Raw genomic sequence first — 23,940 nt, 5'->3', positions numbered from 1 at the left:
CTCCCAAGTTTCTAGCCCAGCCCTGCCCCCTGAACCCAGGTCATAGGGCCCGCCGCCTACTGTGACATCTCAGGGGCACCCCTCACCTGAAAACAGCCTTCCCCAAACCCGGAGCTCCACAGCAGCACCATCCCCATCAGGGCCCACTCCAGCCTCCTGGCTGCTCACCAAAAAGCCCCTGAAGTGCCTGACTCCTTTCCTTACTCCCTTGTCTGATCCCCCGTGTCTGCTCTGCCTTAGAAACACACCCGCATCCTGTCCCTCTCACCACCTTCACGGCCACGAGAGCCAAGTCATTTTCTGCCATCTTCTGCCCCAGTCTCCTCCCTGCTCTCCCAGTTCTGCCTGTGCTCCTCTAAATTCTGTTTCCAATCCAGTAGCTCAGAGCCTCCCAAGGGTCTCGCCAGTTCTCGCAGATCAGCAGGCCACCCTTGTCCTTACCATGATCCACAGGGACCTCTGAGAGCTGGCCACCCCTCAAACACTCTAACCTCGTTTCCTGCTCTTGCCATGCGTGTTCATTCTACTCTGTGCAGAGTGTTCCTGCCTCCAGGCCTGGTCTCAGCATTTACACTCAGCATTTTCACCGCCTGAAAAGCTCTCACCGGCATCTCCCCACCCCTGCACCCCAGCATCACTGAGACCTTCTGTTTAAAACAGCAACACGGGGACTTTCCTGGTGGTCCAGTGGCTAAGACTTTGCCTTCCAATGGAGGGGATGCAAGACAGTGCAGGACAAGGCCTTCCAACGCAGGTTCGATCAGGGAGCTAAGAGGCCAGAAAAACCCAAAACAGAAGGAAAAAAAACCAGCAACATGCCCTTCCCCTCCCGTGCCGCCTCCAACCCCGTGTCCCGTTCCAGACTTAATTTTTCTCTGTAATAATTTTTTCTCTGTAATAATTTTTCTCAGTATCACTATCTGATACTCAAATATTCTTAACTGCTTTCATTGGAGTATAATATAAATACTTTGGCCAGCTGATGCGAAGAACTGACTCACTGAAAAAGACCCTGATGCTGGGAAAGACTGAGGGCAGGAGGAGAAGGGGAAGACAGAGGATGAGATGGTTGGATGGCATCACCGACGTGATGGACATGAGTTTGAGCAAGCTCTGGGAGTTGGTGATGGACAGGGAAGCCTGGCGTGCTGCAGTCCATGGGGTCGGACACGACTGAGCAACTGAACTGAACTGATACATACAGAAAAAAGCATGTGTCCCAGGAATACAGCTTGCTGAATTTTCACAATTAGAACGGACCCAGCACCCAGATCAAGGGGCTGCATGTTGTCAGCACCCCAGACGGTCCCTCTCCTGCACTCTTCCGGTCATTTCTGCCCCTCCTCACCCCAGTGTGTAGCCGCTATCCTGACCTTTAACAGCATAGATTAGATCTATTTTTGTTCATTAAATGGAATCCCGTAACGTGCTCTTTTTCCGTTTGGCTCTTGCTCTCCGCACTGTATCCGTGAGATTCATCGAACTGCTTATGCAGTTTCTAGGCCTCTGAATCTCATTGCTATAAAGCAGTCTAGGCATCACGTCTCAGACTACCCAGACGTGATGAGCTCTGATGTCTTCCGATGGGCCTGTGTATGTCTCTCTGTGGGTAACTCATGCCGTGTTTAATTTGTTCATGGACTGGCTGTCATGTAAGTAGCATGAGGCAGAAATTCTTTTCTGTTTAGTTCTCTTCTGTGTTGTTGTTGGTGTTTAGTCACTAAGTCCTGTCTGACTCTGCAACCCCATGGACTGTAGCCCGCCAGGCTCCTCTGTCCATGGGATTCTCCAGGCAAGGATACTGGAGTGGATTGCCATGCCCTCCTCCAGGGGATCTTCCCGACTCAGGGATTGAGCCTGTGCCTCCTGCATTGGCAGGTGGATTCTTTACCACTGAGCCATCTGAGAAGCCCTCACTTTTGTGCTCCCAGTGCCTAAAATAGTATCCAACAGGAGGTGTTCAGCAATATTTGTTGAATGAGTGAATGGATGTGTGAAATCCTTTTTCCTTCTCTTTTTATTAATCAGAAGAGTCATGAGCCAATCTTCCACTCTCTCCAAAGAATATTAAAAAAAAAAAAATCAGTTCTATATTTTAAGTACTTGATATAGAACCTCCAGAAAGACACAGAACAATCTACTGTAGGAAAACTTCACCAGGGACAAACGTCTCCCGACAGTTGCATAAACTACTCACCATCTGGTGGATACATAGTCCGTATACGGGGGCTGTGACCTTAGTTCTCTCGCAAGTCCAAAGTCAGCAATTTTCACAAGTTCTGGGCCCATACAAAGCAAGTTTTCCGGTTTCATGTCCCTATGGAAAAAACCTTGGTAATATAGAGAGGAAAAACAATAAATCATCGTATCTGGACATATTTGATTTATTAACAAGATGAAGCTGAACCTCTGTTCTAATTAGGAATGTGAATTTAGGGGGGAAATTAAACCTTATTTATTGTCTATTAAATGATGGGAGGTGGGGACCGTGCTTTCAGAATAATTTGGCAAGGAAATTATACAGTATATATGATGGGTAAAAATAAATATGCACATGTATTTCCTTTCCTTTTTTTTTTTTTTAATGTTTATTTATTTGGCTACACTGGGTCTCAGCTGTAACATACAGGATCTCTGATCGTCACTGTGGCATGTGGACTCTAGTTGCGGCATGTGGGATCTAGTTCCCTGACCAGGGATTTAACCCAGGCCCCCTGAATTGGGAGCACAGTCTTAGCCACTGGACCACCGGTGAAGTCCTCCATTAGTATTTCTGTTTGTGGATCTGATGCGTTCAGGCACTGGGTTAGGTACTACCACATTACGATTATCTCCGTGAATCTGCAAAGCAGCCCTATGGAGGCCCTGTGATCACGAGTGTGTAACAGACGAGAAGGTTCAGCCTGGAGAGAGGCGGCCATGTGAAGCTCAAGGAGGGTTGTGCATCAGTTCACGCCAATGCAGCTGGTCTTCCTGCTGCTGGCAGTTTAACCGCAATTCCTTGAGTATAATCACTTATTTGAGAAGTGCATTAAGTGCAATGGGAATGTGCTTATTTACCGAACTAATGTATAAAATAGACGGTTCCTGAAGCTACACGGCAGCCCTGTGAAAATGAAGCAAAAAGCCCTCCTTGCAAACGTCTAAGGAGTATGCAGAGCACACTGGCTGTACACAGACGGCCTGTATCCTAATGACCCTTCCGGGTGGAGAATTAAGAACGGCCTGATAATCGGTTGTAGGTGATCGTCATCATTCCAATAGGGTTTGAGCTCAGAAGACTTTTCTAAGCCTGAACTGTTCTAATCCCTTCAGAGCCGTTGTCGGCTGTGTGTGACATTGACAGATGGACTCGGCACCCCTGGTACCCCTTACTCCAAATAGCTATTGAGATCCATTTCATTCACTTTCAAGAGAAACATGTTGTATTTTCACAATGAAGACAGGAGAGGGAGCACGTGACATTAATCTATAAAATCTTAGAGAATTAAACCGGGAGAAGGCAATGGCACCCCACTCCAGTACTCTTGCCTGGAAAATCCCATGGATGGAGGAGCCTGGTGGGCTGCAGTCCATGAGGTCGCTAAGACTCGGACACGACTGAGCGACTTCCCTTTCACTTTTCACTTTCATGCATTGGAGAAGGAAATGGCAACCCACTCCAGTGTTCTTGCGTGGAGAATCCCAGGGACAGGGGAGCCTGGTGGGCTGCCGTCTATGCGGTCGTGCAGAGTCAGACACAACTGAAGCGACTTAGCAGCAGCAGCAGAGAATTAAACCAGAGTTGAAGTTTTCCCCACCTTATATAGTATAAATATATTGGTAACTTGGTCCTATTTTAACTAAAGTATTAGTTCAATTTTTTGACAGCTACCATTTTAAAAGTGTCTGTTTTCTCAAAGGATTACATCTGAGACGTTTAAATACGACAAGAATAAATTAGCTTTTGTAAAAATGTCTATTGTTCTTGAGTCTGCTTTCCCAAATCACAATGTAGACACTTAAAAAGCCATCTCTAGGTTACCCTTTACTTTTAGCAGCAATTTTTAAATCCTAAATTAGTTTCCTTTTTCAATCCCTTATGCTCTGAAGGTGCTGGTTCAGTTCAGTTCATTTCAGTCGCTCAGTCATGTCCGACTCTTTGCGACCCCATGAACCGCAGGATGCAGGCCTCCCTGTCCATCACCAACTCCCGGAGTCCACCTAAACCCATGTCCATCGAGTCGGTGATGCCATCCAACCATCTCATCCTCTGTAGTCCCCTTCTCCTCCTGCCCTCAATCTTTCCCAGCATCAGGGTCTTTTCAAATGAGTCAGCTCTTCACATCAGGTGGCCAAAGTCCAAAGTATTGGAGTTTCAGCTTCAACATCAGTCCTTCCAATGAACGCCCAGGACTGATCTCCTTTAGGATGGACAGGTTGGATCTCCTTGCAGTCCAAAGGACTCTCAAGAGTCTTCTCCAACACCACAGTTCAAAAGCATCAATTCTTCTGCACTCAGCTTTCTTTATAGTCCAACTCTCATATCCATACATGACCACTGGAAAAACCATAGCCTTGACTAGATGGACCTTTGTTGACAATGTAATGTCTCTGCTTTTTAATATGCTGTCTAGGTTGGTCATCACTTTCCTGCCAAGGAGTGAGCGTCTTTTAATTTCATGGCTGCATTCACCATCTGCAGTGATTTTGGAGCCCAAAAAAATAAAGTCAGCTGCTGTTTCCACTGTTTCCCCATCTATTTCCCATGAAATGATGGGACCGGATGCCATGATCTTCGTTTTCTGAATGTTGAGCCTTAAGCCAACTTTTTCACTCTTCTCTTTTACTTTCATCAGGAGGCTTTTTAGTTCTTCTTCACTTTCTGCTATAAGGGTGGTGTCATCTGCATGTCTGAGGTTATTGATATTTCTCCCAGCAATCTTGACTCCAGCTTGTGCTTCCTCCAGCCCAGCGTTTCTCATGATGTACTCTGCATATAAGTTAAATAAGCCGGGTGACAATATACAGTCTTGAGGTACTCTTTTTCCTATTTGGAACCAGTCTGTTGTTCCATGTCCAGTTCTAACTGTTGCTTCCTGACCTGCATACAGGTTTCTCAAGAGGCAGGTCAGGTGGTCTGGTATGCCCATCTATCCAAGAAATCTAAACCAATTTTATTACTAGCCTAAAAAATAACAGTAAAATACAAAGCTCTTTACAAAAAAAATCAAAAGAATTCATGAGGCTTTTGATTTTTCACACCACACTTGCTTCCATTAGCATAAATTAACGCATGCAAAAATCAAGAGTTATCATGCTGACCAGAGTTTTAAAATGGATTGAAGATAAGGAATCCATTACAAACAATTAAAATAGTATATATCCTTAATTTTAATTAACAAATGACTGACTTTTACCAATCAATTGTAGTAAATTATCATGGGTTTTAGATTTTGAAAGACCTTAATAGCTTATATAAAACTGGGAATTCAAGAATGTTCTTACAAGGTTTATATGGAATTCTGCATGGCATTTTTAGAAAATTCTATTTATTTCCTGTAGCAGTTAAAAGAGTAAAGAAAATATCAGATGAAACATGAAAGGAGACTAATAATGGTGAGTTTTGAATGCTTGTGCTCAAAATGCAGCAATGGTAGCATAAACTTTTCTAATTTAATATCGAAACAGCTAGTGATTCTAAACATTCATTAAAAGTTTTCATAATAATCATATTAACTTTTCAGGTGAAATTATTTTGGTTTGATAGAGATGCAAAAAACAATATCAGTTAAGATTAACATAAATAAGAAATTCATAAAAATAAGAACAAGCACTTGATTTAATTTCTTCAAGAACAGAAATAACTATTTATGAGTACTAAGAAAAACTAGAAAATACTATAGCTTGGGTGGCTTTAACCTAGTTAAATGTTAGTAATTGGTCATGATAGATCAAAGCATTTCAACCTTTTCCAAAAGAGGAACCTTATAATTTTTTTATTTCCATGGTAAAATTAGGTGGAATAAGGTAGCAGGGTGGGTTTATGATGACTGAGACTAAATGCTGGTGATCAAACTGCTAAAAAATTCTGATATATAGAGGACGATGCTGCTGCTGCTGCTAAGTTGCTTCAGTCATGTCCGACTCTGTGCGACCCCATAGACCGAAGCCCACCAGGCTCCCCCGTCCCTGAGATTCTCCAGGCAAGAACACAGGAGTGGGTCGCCAATTCCTTCCCCAATGCATGAAGTGAAAAGTTAAAGTGAAGTCACTCAGTCGTGTCGGACTCTTAGTGACCCGGTGGACTGCAGCCCACCAGGCTCCTCCCTCCGTGGGATTTTCCAGGCAAGAGTACTGGAGTGGGTTGCCCTTGCCTTCTTCGATAGAGGAAGATAATTATAGGTTATAGAAATTCTATTTTATTTAGAATTGTAGAAATTCTGAAGTTTTTAAATATGTCATTTAGTAGGCACATACTCCAAAGTTGTAGTTATCTAACATAATATTATTTATTTAATAATAGCTTCCATATAATTCCTATCCATAACTGATGATAATCTAAAGATGTAGGGATATGAAACCTACCATGTTTATGGATAAATGCCAGCCCCTGCAATATCTGATACATAATATTTCTGATGACAGACTCAGGGAACAACTTGTTTCTGTGAAGAAATGAACAAATAAACAGTAATGTAATTCAGTTTGTAAAAAGAATGGTATATACTGAAGGTACAGTCATAGAATCAGACACAATGTTTTGTACACGGGTCTTCAGCTGAAATGGAAAAGGTTACTTGAATAGGAAAGGCTTGTAAATTAATCCTCATAAACAATATTTCAGGAAGTTAAGCTACCAAAAACAGTGTCAAAATGGCACTTACCCTCAAATAGCCCTTTTACCATGCACAGTCATTAGTACTTTCGTTTATACTTTTTTCTTTCTTTTTTTTTAAATTATGAAAGTATGATAACACATTTATAGGAGACTTGGAAATAAGTTGTACTTTTATACTTGGAAATAATATTCTAAACAATATCACTTTTATTTCCATTTAATTTAGAAATCCAGAATAGAATCATGAAATTCCAAAGCTGCCTCTTTTTCAGTGCTCATTTGCAATTGTATTAATTACTTCCACCAAAAGGTTTATATATTTTTTAAAAATCAGATGAATATATTTGTTATATTTATATGTACTTAATTTTTTCTTCAAAATTATATCTCAACGTATCTTGTTTATCATCTTATATATTTAAAAGAGCATAAATTATTATTCAAAGCCAAGATTACCCATAATCATACCACCTGATGAAGAAACTATATTGATTTTTCAGTATTCTAATCCAGTCATAATTCACATGTATAATTCTTATATAAGATGTCAGTGTTACATAAATATAACTTTGGTTTCTGTTTTTATGGGGTCGCTGAGGGTCAGACACGACTGAGCGACTTCACTTTCACTTTTCACTTTTATGCATTGGAGAAGGAAATGGCAACCCACTCCAGTGTTCTTGCCTGGAGAACCCCAGGGACGGGGGAACCTGATGGGCTGCCGTCTATGGGGTCGCACAGAGTCAGACATGACTGACGAGACTTAGCAGCAGCAAGCACTTTCATAATCTTCATAGTTATCACTTCTAATGGCTACAAAATAACTACATCAGTATTATCCATTATAATTACCAACCTTTTCTCCCATTGATAGTTACTTATTTTAAATAGTTCAGAGATAGGTGAAGCTTTGTATAGTCGTTTAACAGAATATTCTAACTGTGGTCACTATGGGTATTATGTATCAGCATTAAAAAGAAAACCTGTAAGTGGATAAATCAAATAAGAAATGTATCACCACTAAAATTACAACTACATATAAAGCACGCATGCCTGCATACAGGAGCTAGGAAGAACTTGAGAAAAATAAACACTGATTTGAGAGGTAGAGGTTTTCTTTACTTTTAACTGCTATTAATGTCATAATGCTATCAGCCTGGAAGATAACATATATTCAGTATTTTTGAAAGAAGGAAAAATAGGATTAAATAGGATTTCTCAAGTTCATCCTTAGAACTTGAGAAAGTGTGTATGTGTGTGTGTGTGGGTGGAAGAAACACAGAGAGAGAAATCAGCATCAATCCACTGGGAAATTCATCTCATATTTTAGGATCTTTTGCTGAATGCCTCTGGCTTTAAAGACAGGCAAAATGGACATTAAACTCCAGATGTGATCAGTAGCTACCATGAGTTGTTTCCATGCTCATGGCACATGACTGAAAACTGCCCTTGTTTAGAGATTCTGTCCGTATGTTTAAAAGGAGAATTTTCCTGGTGTTGTAACACGTTGTTGTCATTCACTTAAGCATTCTAATGAACCAGTTTATTAGGTCCTTTCTTAAAAGCAACTTCATTCTTTCCTCCATTCCTTAATTAACCTTCACAAGATGCATGGGAGAGCAAGGTAGATGCTCTTCTTAGTTTTGCCCAAGGCCAGCTTTATTACTGAGTATTAAACTATAGATTTTGTTTCAAAAACTATAGATAGTGTGTTTATATGAAATATTTATCTTGACTTCTAAGAGATTACAACAGAAAAATGGTTCTTCTCCAATTAGACATTATCCTTTCATAAAGATAACAGCTAATTTAGAGCTACCCCTTGGACCTGTATATTGCAAAGTGGGATATATTGAAGGGCTCCTAAGGGACTGAGGGAGGAGACAGTAAGGCAAAACTTAATTTTCATAAAGACATACCTGTCTTTCATTAATTGATAGAGGTTTTCTTTCATATATTCAAATATAAAATAAAGATGGTCATTTTCTCTGATAACTTCTTTCAGTTTGATCACATTGGCATGATTAAGTTTCTTCAGAGACTGCAACAGAGCAAGTAAATATGAAAAATTCTTAAGGCAAAGGTACCGAATCTAGCAAAATCTCATCAATGCTAGATAGGATAATTACATAATTTTTCATTTCTTCTAAATTCATTAATGAATTATGTTTTAATACCTATAATACTTTACACATCTTAAAAACATCTTAGAACACCTATTAAGAGTAAGCAGAAAGGGCTTCCCTGATGGCTCAGGGGTAAAGAACCTGTCTGGGAACCAGGAGACGGAGGTTCGATCCCTGGTCTGGAAAGAGCCCACGTGCCAAGGAGCAGCTAAGCCTGTGCAGCATGACTACGGAGCCGGTGCTCTGGAGCCCGGGAGCTGCAGCTACCGAAGCCCGAGCACCCTGGAGCCTGTGCTCTGCAACGAGAGAAGCCACCGCAAGGAGAAGTCCATGCACCCACAACTTGTGAGGAGTCCTCACTCGCCGCAGCCAGAGCAAGCCCGAACAGCAACAAAGACCCAGCACAGCCAAAAATAAAGAAGTAAAATCTTAAAGTAAGCAGTGATTGTTTAAGGAATGAATATAAGTGCAGAAATAAACTAGGTCAACAGTAGCTGTCAAGCATTTCAGTCTGTCAACTTTTTTTTTTTTCTTGGTCATTAAATAGGTTTAACCTCTCTTCTGACTTAACTGTGTGCAATTCCATGCAAAAGTCTCCGAAAATGCATCCACATTGTACACATAAAATATAAAGAAATGGTATGTGGTAATTTAAAAAATTATCTTTCCTTTGATAGTATGAATTAAAACGCTCTTTTAAAAGTGAGAGTGTACTTTCACGGCTATATTTAAAATGGATAGCCAGCAAGGACCTCCTGTAGAGCACAGGGAACTCTGCTCAATGTTATTTGGCAGCCTGGATGGGAGGGGAGGTTTGGGGGAGGATACACATACATATACGTGTATTTCTGTGGCCGAGACCCTTTGCTGTCCACCTGAAACTATGACAACATTGTTTGTTAATCCATACAAAATTAAAAGTTTAGAAAAATAATAAATGGAGATCACTGGCATTAAAAAAGTGAGTGTACTTTCAAATGTGAGGGTACAGTTATTTTCTGCTCTCCACTGACATTCTGATGAGAAATTAGGAAGATAAAGAAAAACATAAGAAATAGAATTATCTTTGGTCTGCTTCCCACAGAGAACGAAACAGTCTCCTTAGCTACCATCCTCGGAAATGAGAGACGTGTGAGGTAGAACTGAGGTCTTCTCAGGTTCTTTTCATCTCTGGGGTTTTACCTTAACTTCTCTCAAGTTCATACATTCATCCCAAGAATAGAACTTTCTCTTCATTCTGAAATTAAAAAAGAAAAGTTTAGTGCCTGGGGACGGAGGGTGTGAAGACACAAATTACACTGCTGGCTTTCTCATTCTATTATTAGTTTGCTTCAGGCAAGCTGTGTATCTGTCTTCCCTCCTCCTTAAAAGCAGATCATCTCCATTCTGTGCATCTCAAGGCCACTTCGTGCACGCTCATGACTATGTCACTTCTTGGACAAATTACCTAATGACCCTCCGTGCCGCAAATTCCTTAGCTATAGCGTAGAAACCGCTGCATAAGAGAAGCTTATTGTAAAAGGCTTAGGTAAGGACTTAGTAAATATTAGATGTTCCTATTTTTACCAGTATCTGTGAAAGTGAAAGTGAAGCCGCTGAGTCGTGTCCGACTCATTGCGACCCCATGAACTGTAGCCTACCAGGCTCCCCTGTCCATTGGGTTTTCCAGGCAAGGGTATTGGAGTGGGTTGCCATTCCCTTCTCCAGGGGATCTTCCCAACCCAGGGATTGAACCTGGGTCTCTCACATTGCAGGCAGACGCTTTACCATCTGAGCCAGCAGGGAAGCCTCACCAGTATCTGTGGTTGGCTACAATGAGATAAGAAGGGCATCACTGCTATTATTCCTAAAATACTCTTAGTGAATCCGAATTTCACTTATATGTATTCAGGTGCTAAAAATTAAGGGCTTACTGACTTACCAAAAGATACTTTTCAGTACTATAGCCATAAATGTCTTGCTGAAATGAAGAAAGTCCAGTGCTCAATTTGAAATAAAATACAAATCAATTCAAATATAGTATAAAAGTATTTTCATCAAGTGGTCAGATCCATCCAAAACTGTACATATAATCTCTATAATTCTTAAAAAATAATTATAGAATTTTTAATCCAACCTTTAGAGGCTAGTTAACATATTCAAGTTCTTTTTCAAAATTTAGTACAAACTGAAATGTTTATTCTGAAAAATCTGTACTAGCTGCAATCCACATTTACTAACATGCTACTTTCTCCTCAACAGTTACTACTTCTTATCAATACTACCTTAAAGTGATACAGGTATCTATATGCAACAAATATAGAAGTTTCTTCACAAAACAATTATCGCAATTTCTTAGACCAATTTAAAGAAATTAATTTAATTGTAAGAAGTTAAACCAATTTGTTAGAATTCCTTTTAGACTCCCTGCCAGCTTCTCTTCCATTTATTTATTCATCCAACACCTACTACGTGCCCGGATGATGAAATCGGGGATGGTTACCGGTGCTTCGCATCTCACAGGAAATCGACTTTAGTTAACACAAAATAGACATACAGATCAGCTTTGAGGATCATGAGATAAACTGGCCAGGCCTCAGGCCTTTGTGATGAGGCAGTGTTTCAGATGAGGCCTGCAAGACAGAACGCACCAGCCAGAGAAAGACAGCTAGAAAGAGCTTGGCTGGTTAGAAGAATGGAGAGAACTTTCACCTTAGGCTGATTCTTATTCCTTGAATGCCAGAAGCTGGCTTTCAGGGCTCTGAGGTCACCTTTCCTGTTCTGCTTTTTCTCCCATAGCACTGACCACTTTCTTATGTACCATATAGTTAAATTATTACGTTTAGACCTTGTCCCCTCTCCTCAAGCACAGCAGCAAGCTCTCTGAGGACACCGCCACCTGCCTGATCAGTTTTTGAGACACAGTTTAAGTCTCAATAGATATTCACTAAATGGTGGCTTGATGGGTTTTGAAACCCACAGGTGGGGCTCCTGAGGAACTGTCCCACAAACAGGAGACCCTCTGGAATGGAACTGCCTCTCAGGTCTTTAAAGGACACAGGACTTAATAAATATTTGTTAATTTAATGAGGTGAGAGGGTCTTATCACCAGCCCCTAGAAGGACCATGGTATAGCTTTTTTTTTTTTTTTTTGCTTTTTTTTTCCTGAAATGGCAGCAGATACTACAAGGTTTCTTACCAGTGACCTACAGTAAAATTTCCCGAAGGAAAATCTCTCCTGCTTCTAGGCCTTCATACATGCATATCCTTCATACATATCCTTAAAGCCTGGCTATGCTTCCCTCTCCTCTTGATAGCTTTTTCTCATTCTCAAGATCTCATTTTCTGTGGGAAGTCTTCCAAGATCATACCATGAGACCCAACCCTCATTCTCATTTTCTTATCCCTCTCTCCCTAGAAGCATTCATGGATTTTATTCATGGATTTTATTGTAAATCTTTCCAGTCCTTTTAAAGATATTTTTGCACATAAATTTATTTGTATGTAATGAAGTATTTTTGTGAATTTACATAATCACTTAACCTATAACTAAGAATGATTTCATCTCATTTTGCCTGATAGTTACACCCCGTTTATTACTTTTTTCTCTTATTGCACCAGTTAGGGTCTCCAGTACAATCTTGATCAGTAGTGGATACAACAGGTATACTGGTCTTAAAACCAACTTTACGGGAAGTACCTGTAATATTTCACCTTTCAGGTCAGGGAAATTTCTTTTTATTCCCGTTTTTCATTTCAGTTATGTAAGCATGCTAAGTCACTTAAGTCGTATCCAACCCTTTGCCCATGAGGCTCCTCTGTCCATGGGGTTCTCCAGGCAAGAATACTGGAGTGGGTTGCAGTGCCCTCATCCAGGGGAATCTTCTCAACCCAGGATCAAAGCCACGTCTCTTAAGTCTCCTGCACTGGCAAGAGGTTTTTTTTACCACTAGTGCTGCCCGGGAAGCCAATTCATTATACATTTACTTACTTGATACTAATGGCTATTTGACAATACTTTATAAAAGGGTTTCCTTATGTATGTAATATTTTAGATCACGATATTGTAAAGTTTTTAACATTTGATAAACATTTGTTAAAGCATTTAAATTTTGGATGATCATCCTTTGGTTGAAGTGGTAATCAGTTTCCAAGACTTGTTGCAGTGGAAGCCAGCTACCGTGTCATGAGAACACTCGAGTGATGATCTGTAGAATCCCATATAGAGAGAAATTATCTTTATATAAATTTGTCTTTATATAAAAAGAAATTTGGACAAAGAAATATGCATCAAGGGAAGCTGATGTGGGAGGCACATGGAGAGAAAATGCCATCGATAAGCCAAGGAAAAAGGCCTAGGAGAGATCCCTTCCTCCCAGCCCTCAGCAGGAACCAACCCGGCTGACACCTTGACTTTAGACTTGTAACCTCCCAACTGTCTCAATAAATCCTTACAGTTTAAGCCAACCAGCCTGTGCTTAAACTGGCACATACAGAAGTCCAGTCTGAGCCACACTGTGTCCCCCCAAATCCGTATCTTGAAGTCCTAACCTCCCGGTACCTCGGAGAATGACTGCATTTGGCGATAGACCTTACAGAGGTAATTAAGGTTAACTGAGGCCTTTGGGGTGGGTCCTAATCCGATATTACTGGTGTCCTTATAGGAGGAGGAGATTAGGACCCAGACATACACAGACGGAAGACCAGGTGAACACACAGGGGAGAAGAGAACTGTCTGAAAGCTGAGGAGAGAGGTCTCAGGGGAAACCAAGCCTGCCAACAGCTTGCTCTCACACTTCCAGCCTCCAGACTGTGGGGAAATAAATACGTAGCTTAAACCACCCAGTCTGGGGTACTTGGTGAGAGCAGCCCCCAGCAAACTGACACAGCGAACCAGCTTGCAAGTGCGTACTCAGGCCCTGGTCCAGCCTGCAGACAGACGACTGTGACCTTGGCCGACCTCTACCAGCACCGCAGAGAGACCTGGAGCCGGAACCACAGCTGAACTGCTCCTAAATTCCTGACCCACAGAAACCATGAGTTACTAAATGTTTCTTCTTGTCTTAAATCACTAAGCTTTGGGGTAATTTTTTTTTCTTACATATGACATATCAAATACAGTAGATTAAAGAAATAATTAATAAGTCCTCTGTTTCATTGGTAAGCTTGGGGAAATACCATATGCCATTCAGAACTGTTGGATATTATGAATACCATCTGATTTTGAGGCCTGTTGTTTTAAAGAAATAATAGGCTCTACTCTATACTCCACTTTAAGTGCTCTAAGCATTACCTTCAGTCTCAGTTCAGATTTATCATGCAGAAGAAGCAGAGCCCTAAATAGGTAACTAATAGGAAGCTGCTGTGTAACGCAGGGGGCTCAACCTGGTGCCCTGGGGCAACCTAGAGGGTGGGATGGCATCGGGAGTGGGAGGGAGGTGCAAGACAGAGGGACCATATGCACACTTATGGCTGAGTCATACTGATGTATGGCAGAAACCAACACAACCTTGTAAAGCAATTACCCTCCAATTAAAAATAAATACATTTTTTTCAAAAAGCAGAGCCCTTATATTTCTTGCTGGACAAACCAGAAAATTAAATTCATATACGTGGGGACCAGCAGAACTCCTTTTTTGCAGTGCTGTCTCCAGAATGGCATTCCACGATGGCCTAACAAGTGTGGGGTCTGGACCAGACTTCTCTCTGCGCTTGTATACGTTCTCAAGCAAGCAAAGGAGAGGAACAGAAAGACGGGTGAACGTGGCAGGGCCGCCCGTGGTACCTTTTGATGGCCACCAGCTCCCCGGACTCGTTGCTCTTGCCCATGAGCACGCTCCCGTACGTGCCGTCCCCCAGCTGTCTCATGGTCGTGTACCGGTTCATCTTGGAAGAATGATGCAGTGCAGGCTGTCCACGGGAAATAACGTCTTTGTTGTATATAAATATAAATGCGTCTTTTATTTTTACTCGTTTCTGCCCTTAGACCGTTGTTGCTACACTGGTGACAGGCTTTGTCATCATTAAATACAAGTTCTTCCCCAAGATTCTGTAGGTTCATAAGATACAGCAGTAAGGAATCTGGCAAGGAAACGGTGCTTCCATTCTTATGAACACCCTGTAGAAAAAAACAACAAGAATAAAAGGAGTGTTCATTAAAGAATCACTTCCAAAAATGTACTGGTAACCTAGGAAAACTGTAAGACAAAGACTAATTGTTAAGCACGTGCCAATAAATCACTTGTGCCATGTGGAATGACGTTCACATATGATAGACTGATGAAAATCACTGCAGAATGCATTTATTAATACATGGTACCATGTAATGAAACTGAACCCAATAAACACTGACTTAATGATGTTTGTGATTCCTTTTTTTTTTTTTTAACTGACTATAATAGAATCTATGGGCTTCCCGGGTAGCTCAGCTGGTAAAGAATCCGCCTGCAATGCGGGAGACCTGGGTTCAATCCCTGGGTTGGGAAGATCCCCTGGAGGAAGGCATGGCAACCCGCTCTAGTATTCTTGCCTGGAGAATCCCCATGGACAGAGGAGCCTGGTGGGCTACAGTTCATGGGGTCGCAAAGAGTCGGACACAACTGAACGACACAGCAGCAACAGAATCTATATGAGTCCACATCAGACTGTGGAAAATCAGATTCTCCACTCTATCCATTCTTAGAATCAATTTTTGCATCGTGTTTAATTTGGACCACAATCCCTTATGTGAAATTCCTGGGCCAGATGTGTTTGGGATCCAGGTACTTGCGTATTTTAGAAAAGAAATAGAGAGTTTCCCTGCTGGCTCAGGGGTAGAGAATCCACCTGAAACACGAGACGCAGGTTCGATCCCTGGGTCAGGAAGATCCCCTGGAGACGGAAATGGCAACCCACTCCAGTATTCTTGCTTGGAAAATTCCATGGACAGAGGAGTCTGGTAGGCTACAGTCCATGGTGTCAAAAGAGTCAGACTTGGCTTAGCGACTAAACCACCAACCACAGAAAAGCAGGAGGGTACATAACATCTCCCAAAGAGCAGCTTAATGTGCCTGCGCAAAAATGTACGAGAAGAACACTAAGCAAAGGAATGAAGACTGTAAGTGGCCTCACATCATTCGGGTCGTATTTTATTGCAAATGAATTTCCACAAATTAATTTCTGAAAATTCATCTTTCAGAGCTTTGTGGATTTCAAAACTACAGAAAAGGGGTTGTGGATGTGTATATATTAGAAGGGTACAGGTTTCGATAGGTTCTGATTTTATTATCACAATTAAAAACAAAACAAAACAAAACCGAAGCACATAAAGCCATAGTACCTCCTTCATTATAACTGTGTTCAATAATCTCCTCCCACTCTTCTGTCTCAGTTCAGCTTTCAAGGAACAATTTCTCATTTCATACCTGTTTATCATACTTATGTTGCTTTCAAAAATCTATCCTCCTGCTACAAGGCTGTATTCTTAGCTGCAGAAGGTAACAACGTTTGGCACTATGGAAGGACATAGTCTGTTTTAAAATGCCTTTTATAGGGAATTCCCTGGAGGTCCAGTGGTTAGACACTGTGATTTTGCTGTCAAGAGTCTGAGTTCTATCCATGGTTGGGGAACTAAGATCCAAAAAGTGGTGTGGTTCAGCCAAAAAAATAAAATGCCTTTTATAATCTGATGCTTCAATCAGTGATTATTTTTCTTTCACTGTAGCACTACTTCCACAAAATAAAATGACAGAAATTCCTTCTCTATTAGACGCAGAACTGTAGGAGCAACAAGAATATATTGTAATTGTCAAAGTACCCAAGGCTTCCAAAAATAGGCTTTTCTGCGGAAGCACAGCAGACAAGTGCACTGAACGACGCGGTTCCCTTTATACGGGACACATTTGTCCACAGGAAGCTCTGGAAGGACCTGTGGGGCTTGTAAATAACAGGAGTGTGCTTTCATTTGTCATTTATTTTACTTCATGACAGATAGCAACCCCTTCAAAGGCGCATGAGTAGTTTAAGCCACACTGACTCTGTGGCCAGGATCTTGACAAAGAGATCTCCATAGTAAATTCCATTTCTATTTAGTGGTTCCTTCATCTGGAAGAATTGATGCCTTTGAACTGTGGTGTTGGAGAAGACTCTTGAGAGTCCCTTGGACTGCAAGGAGATCCAACCAGTCCAGTCTGAAGGAGATCAGCCCTGGGATTTCTTTGGAGGGATTGATGCTAAAGCTGAAACTCCAGTACTTTGGCCACCTCATGTGAAGAGTTGACTCATTGGAAAAGACTCTGATGCTGGGAGGGATTGGGGGCAGGAGGAGAAAGGGACGACAGAGGATGAGATGGCTGGATGGCATCACTGACTCGATGGACGTGAGTCTCAGTGAACTCCAGGAGTTGGTGATGGACAGGGAAGCCTGGCGTGCTGCAATTCATGGGGTCACAAAGAGTTGGACACGACTGAGCGACTGATCTGATCTGATCTGATCATCTGGCTCAGTTATGTCTTAGCAAATGGTTTCAACAAATGCCAGCAAATGCTTCCCCATTTGCCTGAAAATGAAGTTCTTTTGCAAGTGGTCTTTACATTATACATAGACACAGGTTCTAAACACGAGGGCATTAATATAGAGAAAGGCAACATCCCCCTGCACAGTTCCTGACTGTGTATTTGGTTTCCTTAATTTTTCCATTATCTAGGTAAGGAAAGATAATTTTGAAAGCTCTTTGGGGGTTTGTTTGGTAATACCTGTTTATCATTCTTATGTTGCTTTAAAAAATTTATCATCCTGCTACAAGGCTGTATTCTTAGATGCAGAAGGGGTTTGTTTGGTGCTATGATTAAACAAAACATAGGCTATAAAATGTATTTCTTCTGATCATTTAGAATTTTATTAAATCAGCATTTTTCAGTTTATTGTTAGATGTTAAACTGCTTAACACTCTTTTTTTTTTGGCTGCACCACATGGCTTGCAGGATATTAGTTCCCTGACCAGGGATGGAACCCAGGGCCTTGGCAGCGAAAGTGCCAAGTCCTAACCACTGAACCACCAGGGAGTTCACCTACTGTTTGCTTGACATTCTTTTCTAGCTTCACTATTTAAGGTCTTTTAAGGAAATGTGCTCTTCAGAGGTTTACCAATTCTTTCTGGTTAAGTAACAATACAGAGAATAAATTTGTCCAAAAGGCCACAGTGTTCATCATAACAGTAACAATGTACAATAAAAAGGCAGAGGGATTAAATGACCTAGGATCGATCAAGAGAATCAGTGATGGAGTTAGTCTAATAGTTGCATTAGCTTGAAGCTGTTTGGTTTTTCAGTGCGGTCCCCACCTTCTAAACAACCCATCCTTGCTAGCTACTACAATCACTGATGCAGTAAAAGAACCACCACTCTTCACTCCCAAACCATGTAGAATCTAACCCACGATGAAGGCTGCCCACCCCCACCACCCACTAAAGATGCCTAACTCCTCACCCCAACACGGCAAGATGCTATAAACAACCTGAAAAGTACACAGAGGTCTCCCCACCCCGACTACGCCGTGGGGCTAGATCTGGCTCATGCAGATCTCCTGGAAGGACACTGAAAAATTAGGCCAGAAACAGTGAAGGCGGAGTGAGTGAGTGGGGGAGAAGGGAGTCTACTTGGAGTTTGTTAAGAAAGTTATTATTTTTACCCCACCCCCAAGTTACTGAATTAAATTTTAATGGGATAAATAGCAGCATCTTTTCTTTGCAAATCTGCTGTATATGCAACAGATTATTTTCATGGTAACACCTAAGCGAGGACAAACATTGAGGGTCTAAGAGGTAGGCGGTGATTATAGGCACTCCTGCTGCTGCTGCTAAGTCGCTTCAGTTGTGTCCGACTCTGCACGACCCCATAGATAGCCTCCCACCAGGCTCCCCCGTCCCTGGGATTCTCCAGGGAAGAACACTGGAGTGGGTTGCCATTTCCTTCTCCAATGCATGAAACTGAAAAGTGAAAGTGAAGTCACTCAGTCGAGTCCGACTCTTAGAGACCTTAGAGACTCTTAGAGATGCAGGACCTGATGCAGTCCTGCATCAGGACTGCAGCCTACCAGGCTCCTCCGTCCATGGAATTTTCCAGGCAAGAGTACTGGAGTGGGGTGCCATCGCCTTCTCCGATAGGCACCTCTAGAAAGGGACAAAAGATAAAGGAGTGAAGAGGGAGCTGCCCAGGTTGGGAGAGAATTTCAGAGGTAAGGGCTGCCAGAAACGTGGAAATTTCACCTTGCAATGGCTCAACCACCTGCAAAAGTGGAATAAACTGCCTCTTTCTCTTACACTGTAAAGAGCATCAACCATAACACCACCAATACTATTACAGCACAACAGACCACTGATGCCTTCCTGCTCCAGCTTGGAAGCCCAGCTGTTTGTTCTTGTTTTTGTTTTGGAGTGGCTGTAATAGAAACCTCACTCCAAGTCTTCCAAAAGAAAAAACACTGGAAACACAGTTTGCTTCAAGTGCTATAGCATAGGATACTCATACTCAGGGAAAAATAAAAGAGGTACACGGCCGTTTCTCGGCTTCTTTTGTTTGAGGGGGTGAAGATTATGGGAATCACGTGGATTTTAAAAAGTCTGATGTGTGGTTCCAAGACAATTGGAGTTTACACAAGTTTACATACTATGCTCCCAAACAAAGCATCAGAAAGGTCTCTTTTGAGTCATTTTAATTACAAAGTAAGCAGTTGTCCAGGGTGAGAAGCTGACCATTCCAGCTATCTCCTTATCCCCCTGAAAACAAGGATAATGGCCCAATGTAGACAGGCATAGATGTATAAAGGGTTTTTAAAATTATTCCCATGTACCTACTCACTGAGGGGCTTTCCAGGTGGCGCTAGTGGTAGAGAACTGCCAATGTAGGAGACTCAAGAGATGCAGGTTCGATCCCTGGGTCGGGAAGATCCCCTGGAGAAGGGCACAGCAACCCACTCCAGTATTCTTGCCTGGAGAATCCCATGGCCAGAGAGCCTGGCGGGCTACAGTCCATAGGGTCGCAGAGTCAGACATGACTGAAGCGACTTAGCGTAGCACAGCACAGCACCTACTCATTGATAGCACATAAACAACTGTTTATTAGTGTTCTTATCAGTGTAGCATAGGAAGATCCTAAACTGATTTACTAGTCAAAAAGCAGTATATGTTATTTAAAAGACAGACTGCCTATAGGCCCCCAGTTCACATTCAATGATATTTCTCTGCAAACTACGTATATTCTTCTTTGTTTTTGTGTTGTTCAGTTGCTAAGTCGTGTCCAACTCTTCGCAACCCCATGGAGCACACCAGGCTTCCCTGCCTTCACTATCTCCCGGAGTTTGCTTAAATTCATGTCCTTTGAGGTGGTGATGCTATCCAACCATCTCATCCTCTGTTGCCCGCTTCTGCTCCTGCCCTCAACCTTTCCCAACAACAGGTCTTCTCTGTGGACCCCTGGAAGCTAATTCTGCAAAATAGGGGTGTATTAATATGATTTCTTTTGCACATGAATATTTCCATGTATATATTTCAACATGGATGCAACAAGGCATAACACAAGTAAATGTAATTTAACTATGATCCTCAATTAATTTAACAGAATTGTTAGGAACTTGGAATTTTCTACAATCAAGCTACAGTACTTTCTTATGAGTTATACACACCTTATATTCTGGTTTAAGGAAAAAAAAACATTTATTGAGAGGCTCAATCACAGGCTTACATTATATAAATACTCTTACCATTTCTCTCCCATTCTAGTTGTCTTATTTTTAGCTAAGTGCACAACTCCTGTAAACTGGAGCTTTATTCTCAACAGCTTCTACCAGCTAATAAGGGATTTAGAAAGGATTAAAGACGATTAAGAGAGAGGGCAAATGGAGGGTAAAATCTGTGTCTGCCCAATCACTGAGCAGATAACCTCTGCTCCTCTTCAACTTGTTGTGGTACAATCTGCCGTAATGTTATTACTCTAAGGCTGGAATTAACGTTTGTTTGTTTTTAAAGTAATGCCATAAAAATCATTACGTTGTTTAAAAAGCAAAACAGAAAAAGTTTTCAAGCCAACCAAGTCATACGTTTACAGAAATTAAAAGGGGAGCTTTTGCAATGGGAAAACAAAGATTTTGTGTTTTAAAAATAAAAGCATGGTGCTCTGTGCTAATATTCACAAACTGTTTTTAAAACGAAGCAAAACCAACCCCCCCCCCCCCCAAATAAATAAATAAAACCCTTCCCCAACAGATGGATCAAACACCTTTGCCCAAAGCCAGCTTCTGCCTTGCCCAGGCAGAAGGTAGCCTCCTTGGGCGGAGAGAAGGGTCTCTCCTTTTCAGGTCACTCGGTCACTCGGCAGAGATGGAGGTTGGGAGGATCGGGACGGTAAAGACAGGCCAAAAGGCTGGATAGTAACTTTTGCCTCCATTACTATTTCGACTCTAGGGATTGTTTTTCTGATTAAAATAACTCCGGTACCTTTGACTCTATGAGAATTCCGTTACAATTAGAACAATTGCCTGATCATTTAAAAATTAAACACAATTACATACATTTCTTTCCGTTTAGAGTTGAGATTACAAACACCTTATAAAAAGCCAGTTTCATTGCCTCCCCTCCCCCGACTCCAACTCTGTCCTTAAACTAAGTGCCCGTCTTATTGCAAGTCAGGAAGCAGTTTTCGTTCCCTGACGCTCTGATTTCTGATATTCCAGCCCGCCCCGCCCCCCGCCCCCAGCAAACCAGAGCCCTTAAGACTCAGGGTGCACAGTCCCGCCGGCCTGCGGGAACGGGTGGTCCCGGGGGGCCCGTGTGTCCCGCCGACCGCACCTGCGGACTCGGCGTGGGGGGCCCCGGGGGCCCGCTGGTCCACCCTGCGCCGGGATTCCGCTTTTACCTGGGAGCGGTTTGGGATGCACGGAATTTGGACCCAGTTTCTCTTTCCTCCTTTTCCATTTTTGTAACAGTTCTGAACTCAATTCCGCTGCCTTCTCGAGACCCGGTCCCGCCCCCTCACTCCTCAAAGTAGTGTCCCCTCCAGCCCAGGCACTAAAGGGAGAAGCGGAGGTCCGGGGTGAGGGGGTACGATGGGAGACTCTAGATCCGAGGTTCGGGGGTGAGGGTCTCCGAGGCTGAAGGATGCCCACTGTCATCCTCCAACCCAGGACTGAACCCCGCCGTCTAGGGGCGTAGGAAAGTGGCCAGGGGCGCTTCGGAGCAAACCCACCGCGCTGGGAGCAGGTAGATCGTCCCCGCCGGCCAGCCCCGCCCCTCTCCGAGTCCTCCTCCCTCCAGTCACCCACCCCTACCGGTGTCCAGGCCCCTTCTCTCAGCAGAGGTCCGCCCCGGTAGGACAGGGCGCCCAGGGGACATGCCGGGCCGCCTCGCAGGACAGGCTCAGGTCGGACGGACGGTGGCCGCCTCTCTGCCCGCTGGGGATTACCTGCCTGCGCCGGCCGCTTACCTCGTTCGCTCCCTTGTGAAGCTCAGGCGTCCTGTGTGTTCCATCTCCTAGGAAACGGCGGGCGTGCGTCTGCCCCCGCGCCGCCCGCCCGCTTACACCCCGCCCATGGGGCGGGGCTGAGCGGGAAGGCCCCGCCCATGGGCGCTCAGCCCGCCTCCGAGGGGCGGGGCCTCCGGGACCGCCTGGAAGCTGCTGGAGTTCTGCTCTTCTGCTATTTCATTTGGAGCTTGGGGCAGTCCTGATTACTTTTGCATTTATTTATAAGAAGTTGGGTTGTTTGCCCTTTGTTTGTTCCCACTCGTTCTATAAAGTCCTGATTCGCTGAATCTGGTTCCCAGGCTTGTGAAGAGCAAGAGGAAGCCAACTGTTCGCCTCGTAACCCTTGTATTTTGTACTGCCTGGGGAAAACTGCACTGGATTGCAATTCTTTATATTGGTCAACTTCTCAGATATATGTTAACTCCTGGGCCACACTTCTGAATTCATTTTCACTCATTCGCTCAAAGAATTTAGTCACGGTGTTCAGTTTAGTTCAGTCGCTCAGTGTTGTCTGACTCTTTGCGACCCCATGAACTGCAGCAGGCCAGGCCTCCCTGTCCATCACCAACTCCCGGAGTTCACTCGAACTCACGTCCATCGAGTCGGTGATGCCATCCAGCCATCTCATCCTCTGTCGTCCCCTTCTCCTCCTGCCCCCAATCCCTGCCAGCATCAGTCTTTTCCAATGAGTCAGCTCTTCGCATCAAGTGGCCAAAGTATGGGAGTTTCATCTTTGGCATCAGTCCTTCCAAAGAACACCCAGGACTGATCTCCATTAGAATGGACTGGTTGGATCTCCTTGCAGTCCAAGGAACTCTCAAGAGTCTTCTACAACACCACAGTTCAAATCTGCCACTGTTTCCACTGTTTCCCCATCTATTTCCCATGAAGTGATGGGACTAGAGGCCATGATCTTAGTTTTCTGAATGTTGAGCTTTAAGCCAACTTTTTCACTCTCCTCTTTCACTTTCATCAAGAGGCTTTTTAGTTCCTCTTCACTTTCTGCCATAAGGGTGGTGTCATCTGAATAGCTGAGGTTATTGATATTTCTCCTGGCAATCTTGATTACAGCTTGTGCTTCTTCCAGCCCAGCATTTCTCCTGATGTACTCTGCATATAAGTAAATAAGCAGCGCTCAGCTTTCTTCACAGTCCAACTCTCATATCCATACATTATCACTGGAAAAATCATAGCCTTGACTAGACGGACCTTTGTTGGCAAAGTAATGTCTCTGCTTTTCAATATGCTATTTAGGTTGGTCATAACTTTCCTTCCAAGGAGTAAGCGTCTTTTAATTTCATGGCTTCAATCACCGTCAACAGTGATTTTGGAGCCCAAAAAATACTGTGGTAAATCACAAGATAAATGGGTTAATGGTGAATAAACAACAAGTGATGGTAACTAGCCTCAGGTTGTGAGAGAAGGGCACCCTTGTGTTTCTACTAGAAGAAGCTCAATTAGCTAGCAAAAAGGCCCATAAATTAGAAGCATGAGACATGGGGTAGTGATATACCTGCTAGC

General features: G+C 42.8%; 1 protein-coding gene and 1 non-coding gene across 7 annotated transcripts in view; both read right to left on the bottom strand.

Moving 5' to 3' along the window:
- MAK (male germ cell associated kinase) overlaps positions 1-22,465 on the bottom strand; it is a 51,394-nt gene extending 28,929 nt beyond the window's left edge. For 5 of the 6 annotated variants that reach the window (XR_003508033.1, XM_027524454.1, XM_027524450.1 and 2 more), the window contains exons 1-6: positions 22,381-22,465; positions 14,711-15,043; positions 10,129-10,183; positions 8,740-8,861; positions 6,568-6,647; positions 2,198-2,330 (exon numbers count right to left, since the gene is read on the bottom strand). Coding sequence is in view for 5 of the 6 variants with exons in the window: in XM_027524454.1 (XP_027380255.1) it covers positions 2,198-2,330; positions 6,568-6,647; positions 8,740-8,861; positions 10,129-10,183; positions 14,711-14,811 (491 nt within the window). In the remaining variant the exon portion in view is untranslated. The other variant, XM_027524451.1, reaches the window with a different exon arrangement.
- On the bottom strand, positions 17,895-17,967 carry TRNAE-UUC. The gene has a single exon. It is a non-coding gene; the product is annotated as a tRNA-Glu (tRNA).
- Positions 22,466-23,940: the final 1,475 nt, after the last annotated feature.

Source organism: Bos indicus x Bos taurus, chromosome 23 (assembly GCF_003369695.1).
Source record: "Bos indicus x Bos taurus breed Angus x Brahman F1 hybrid chromosome 23, Bos_hybrid_MaternalHap_v2.0, whole genome shotgun sequence".
NCBI classification, from domain to species: domain Eukaryota; kingdom Metazoa; phylum Chordata; class Mammalia; order Artiodactyla; family Bovidae; genus Bos; species Bos indicus x Bos taurus.
The sequence above is the reverse complement of the archived record's forward strand: the minus strand, read 5'-3'. Positions and strand labels throughout refer to the sequence as shown.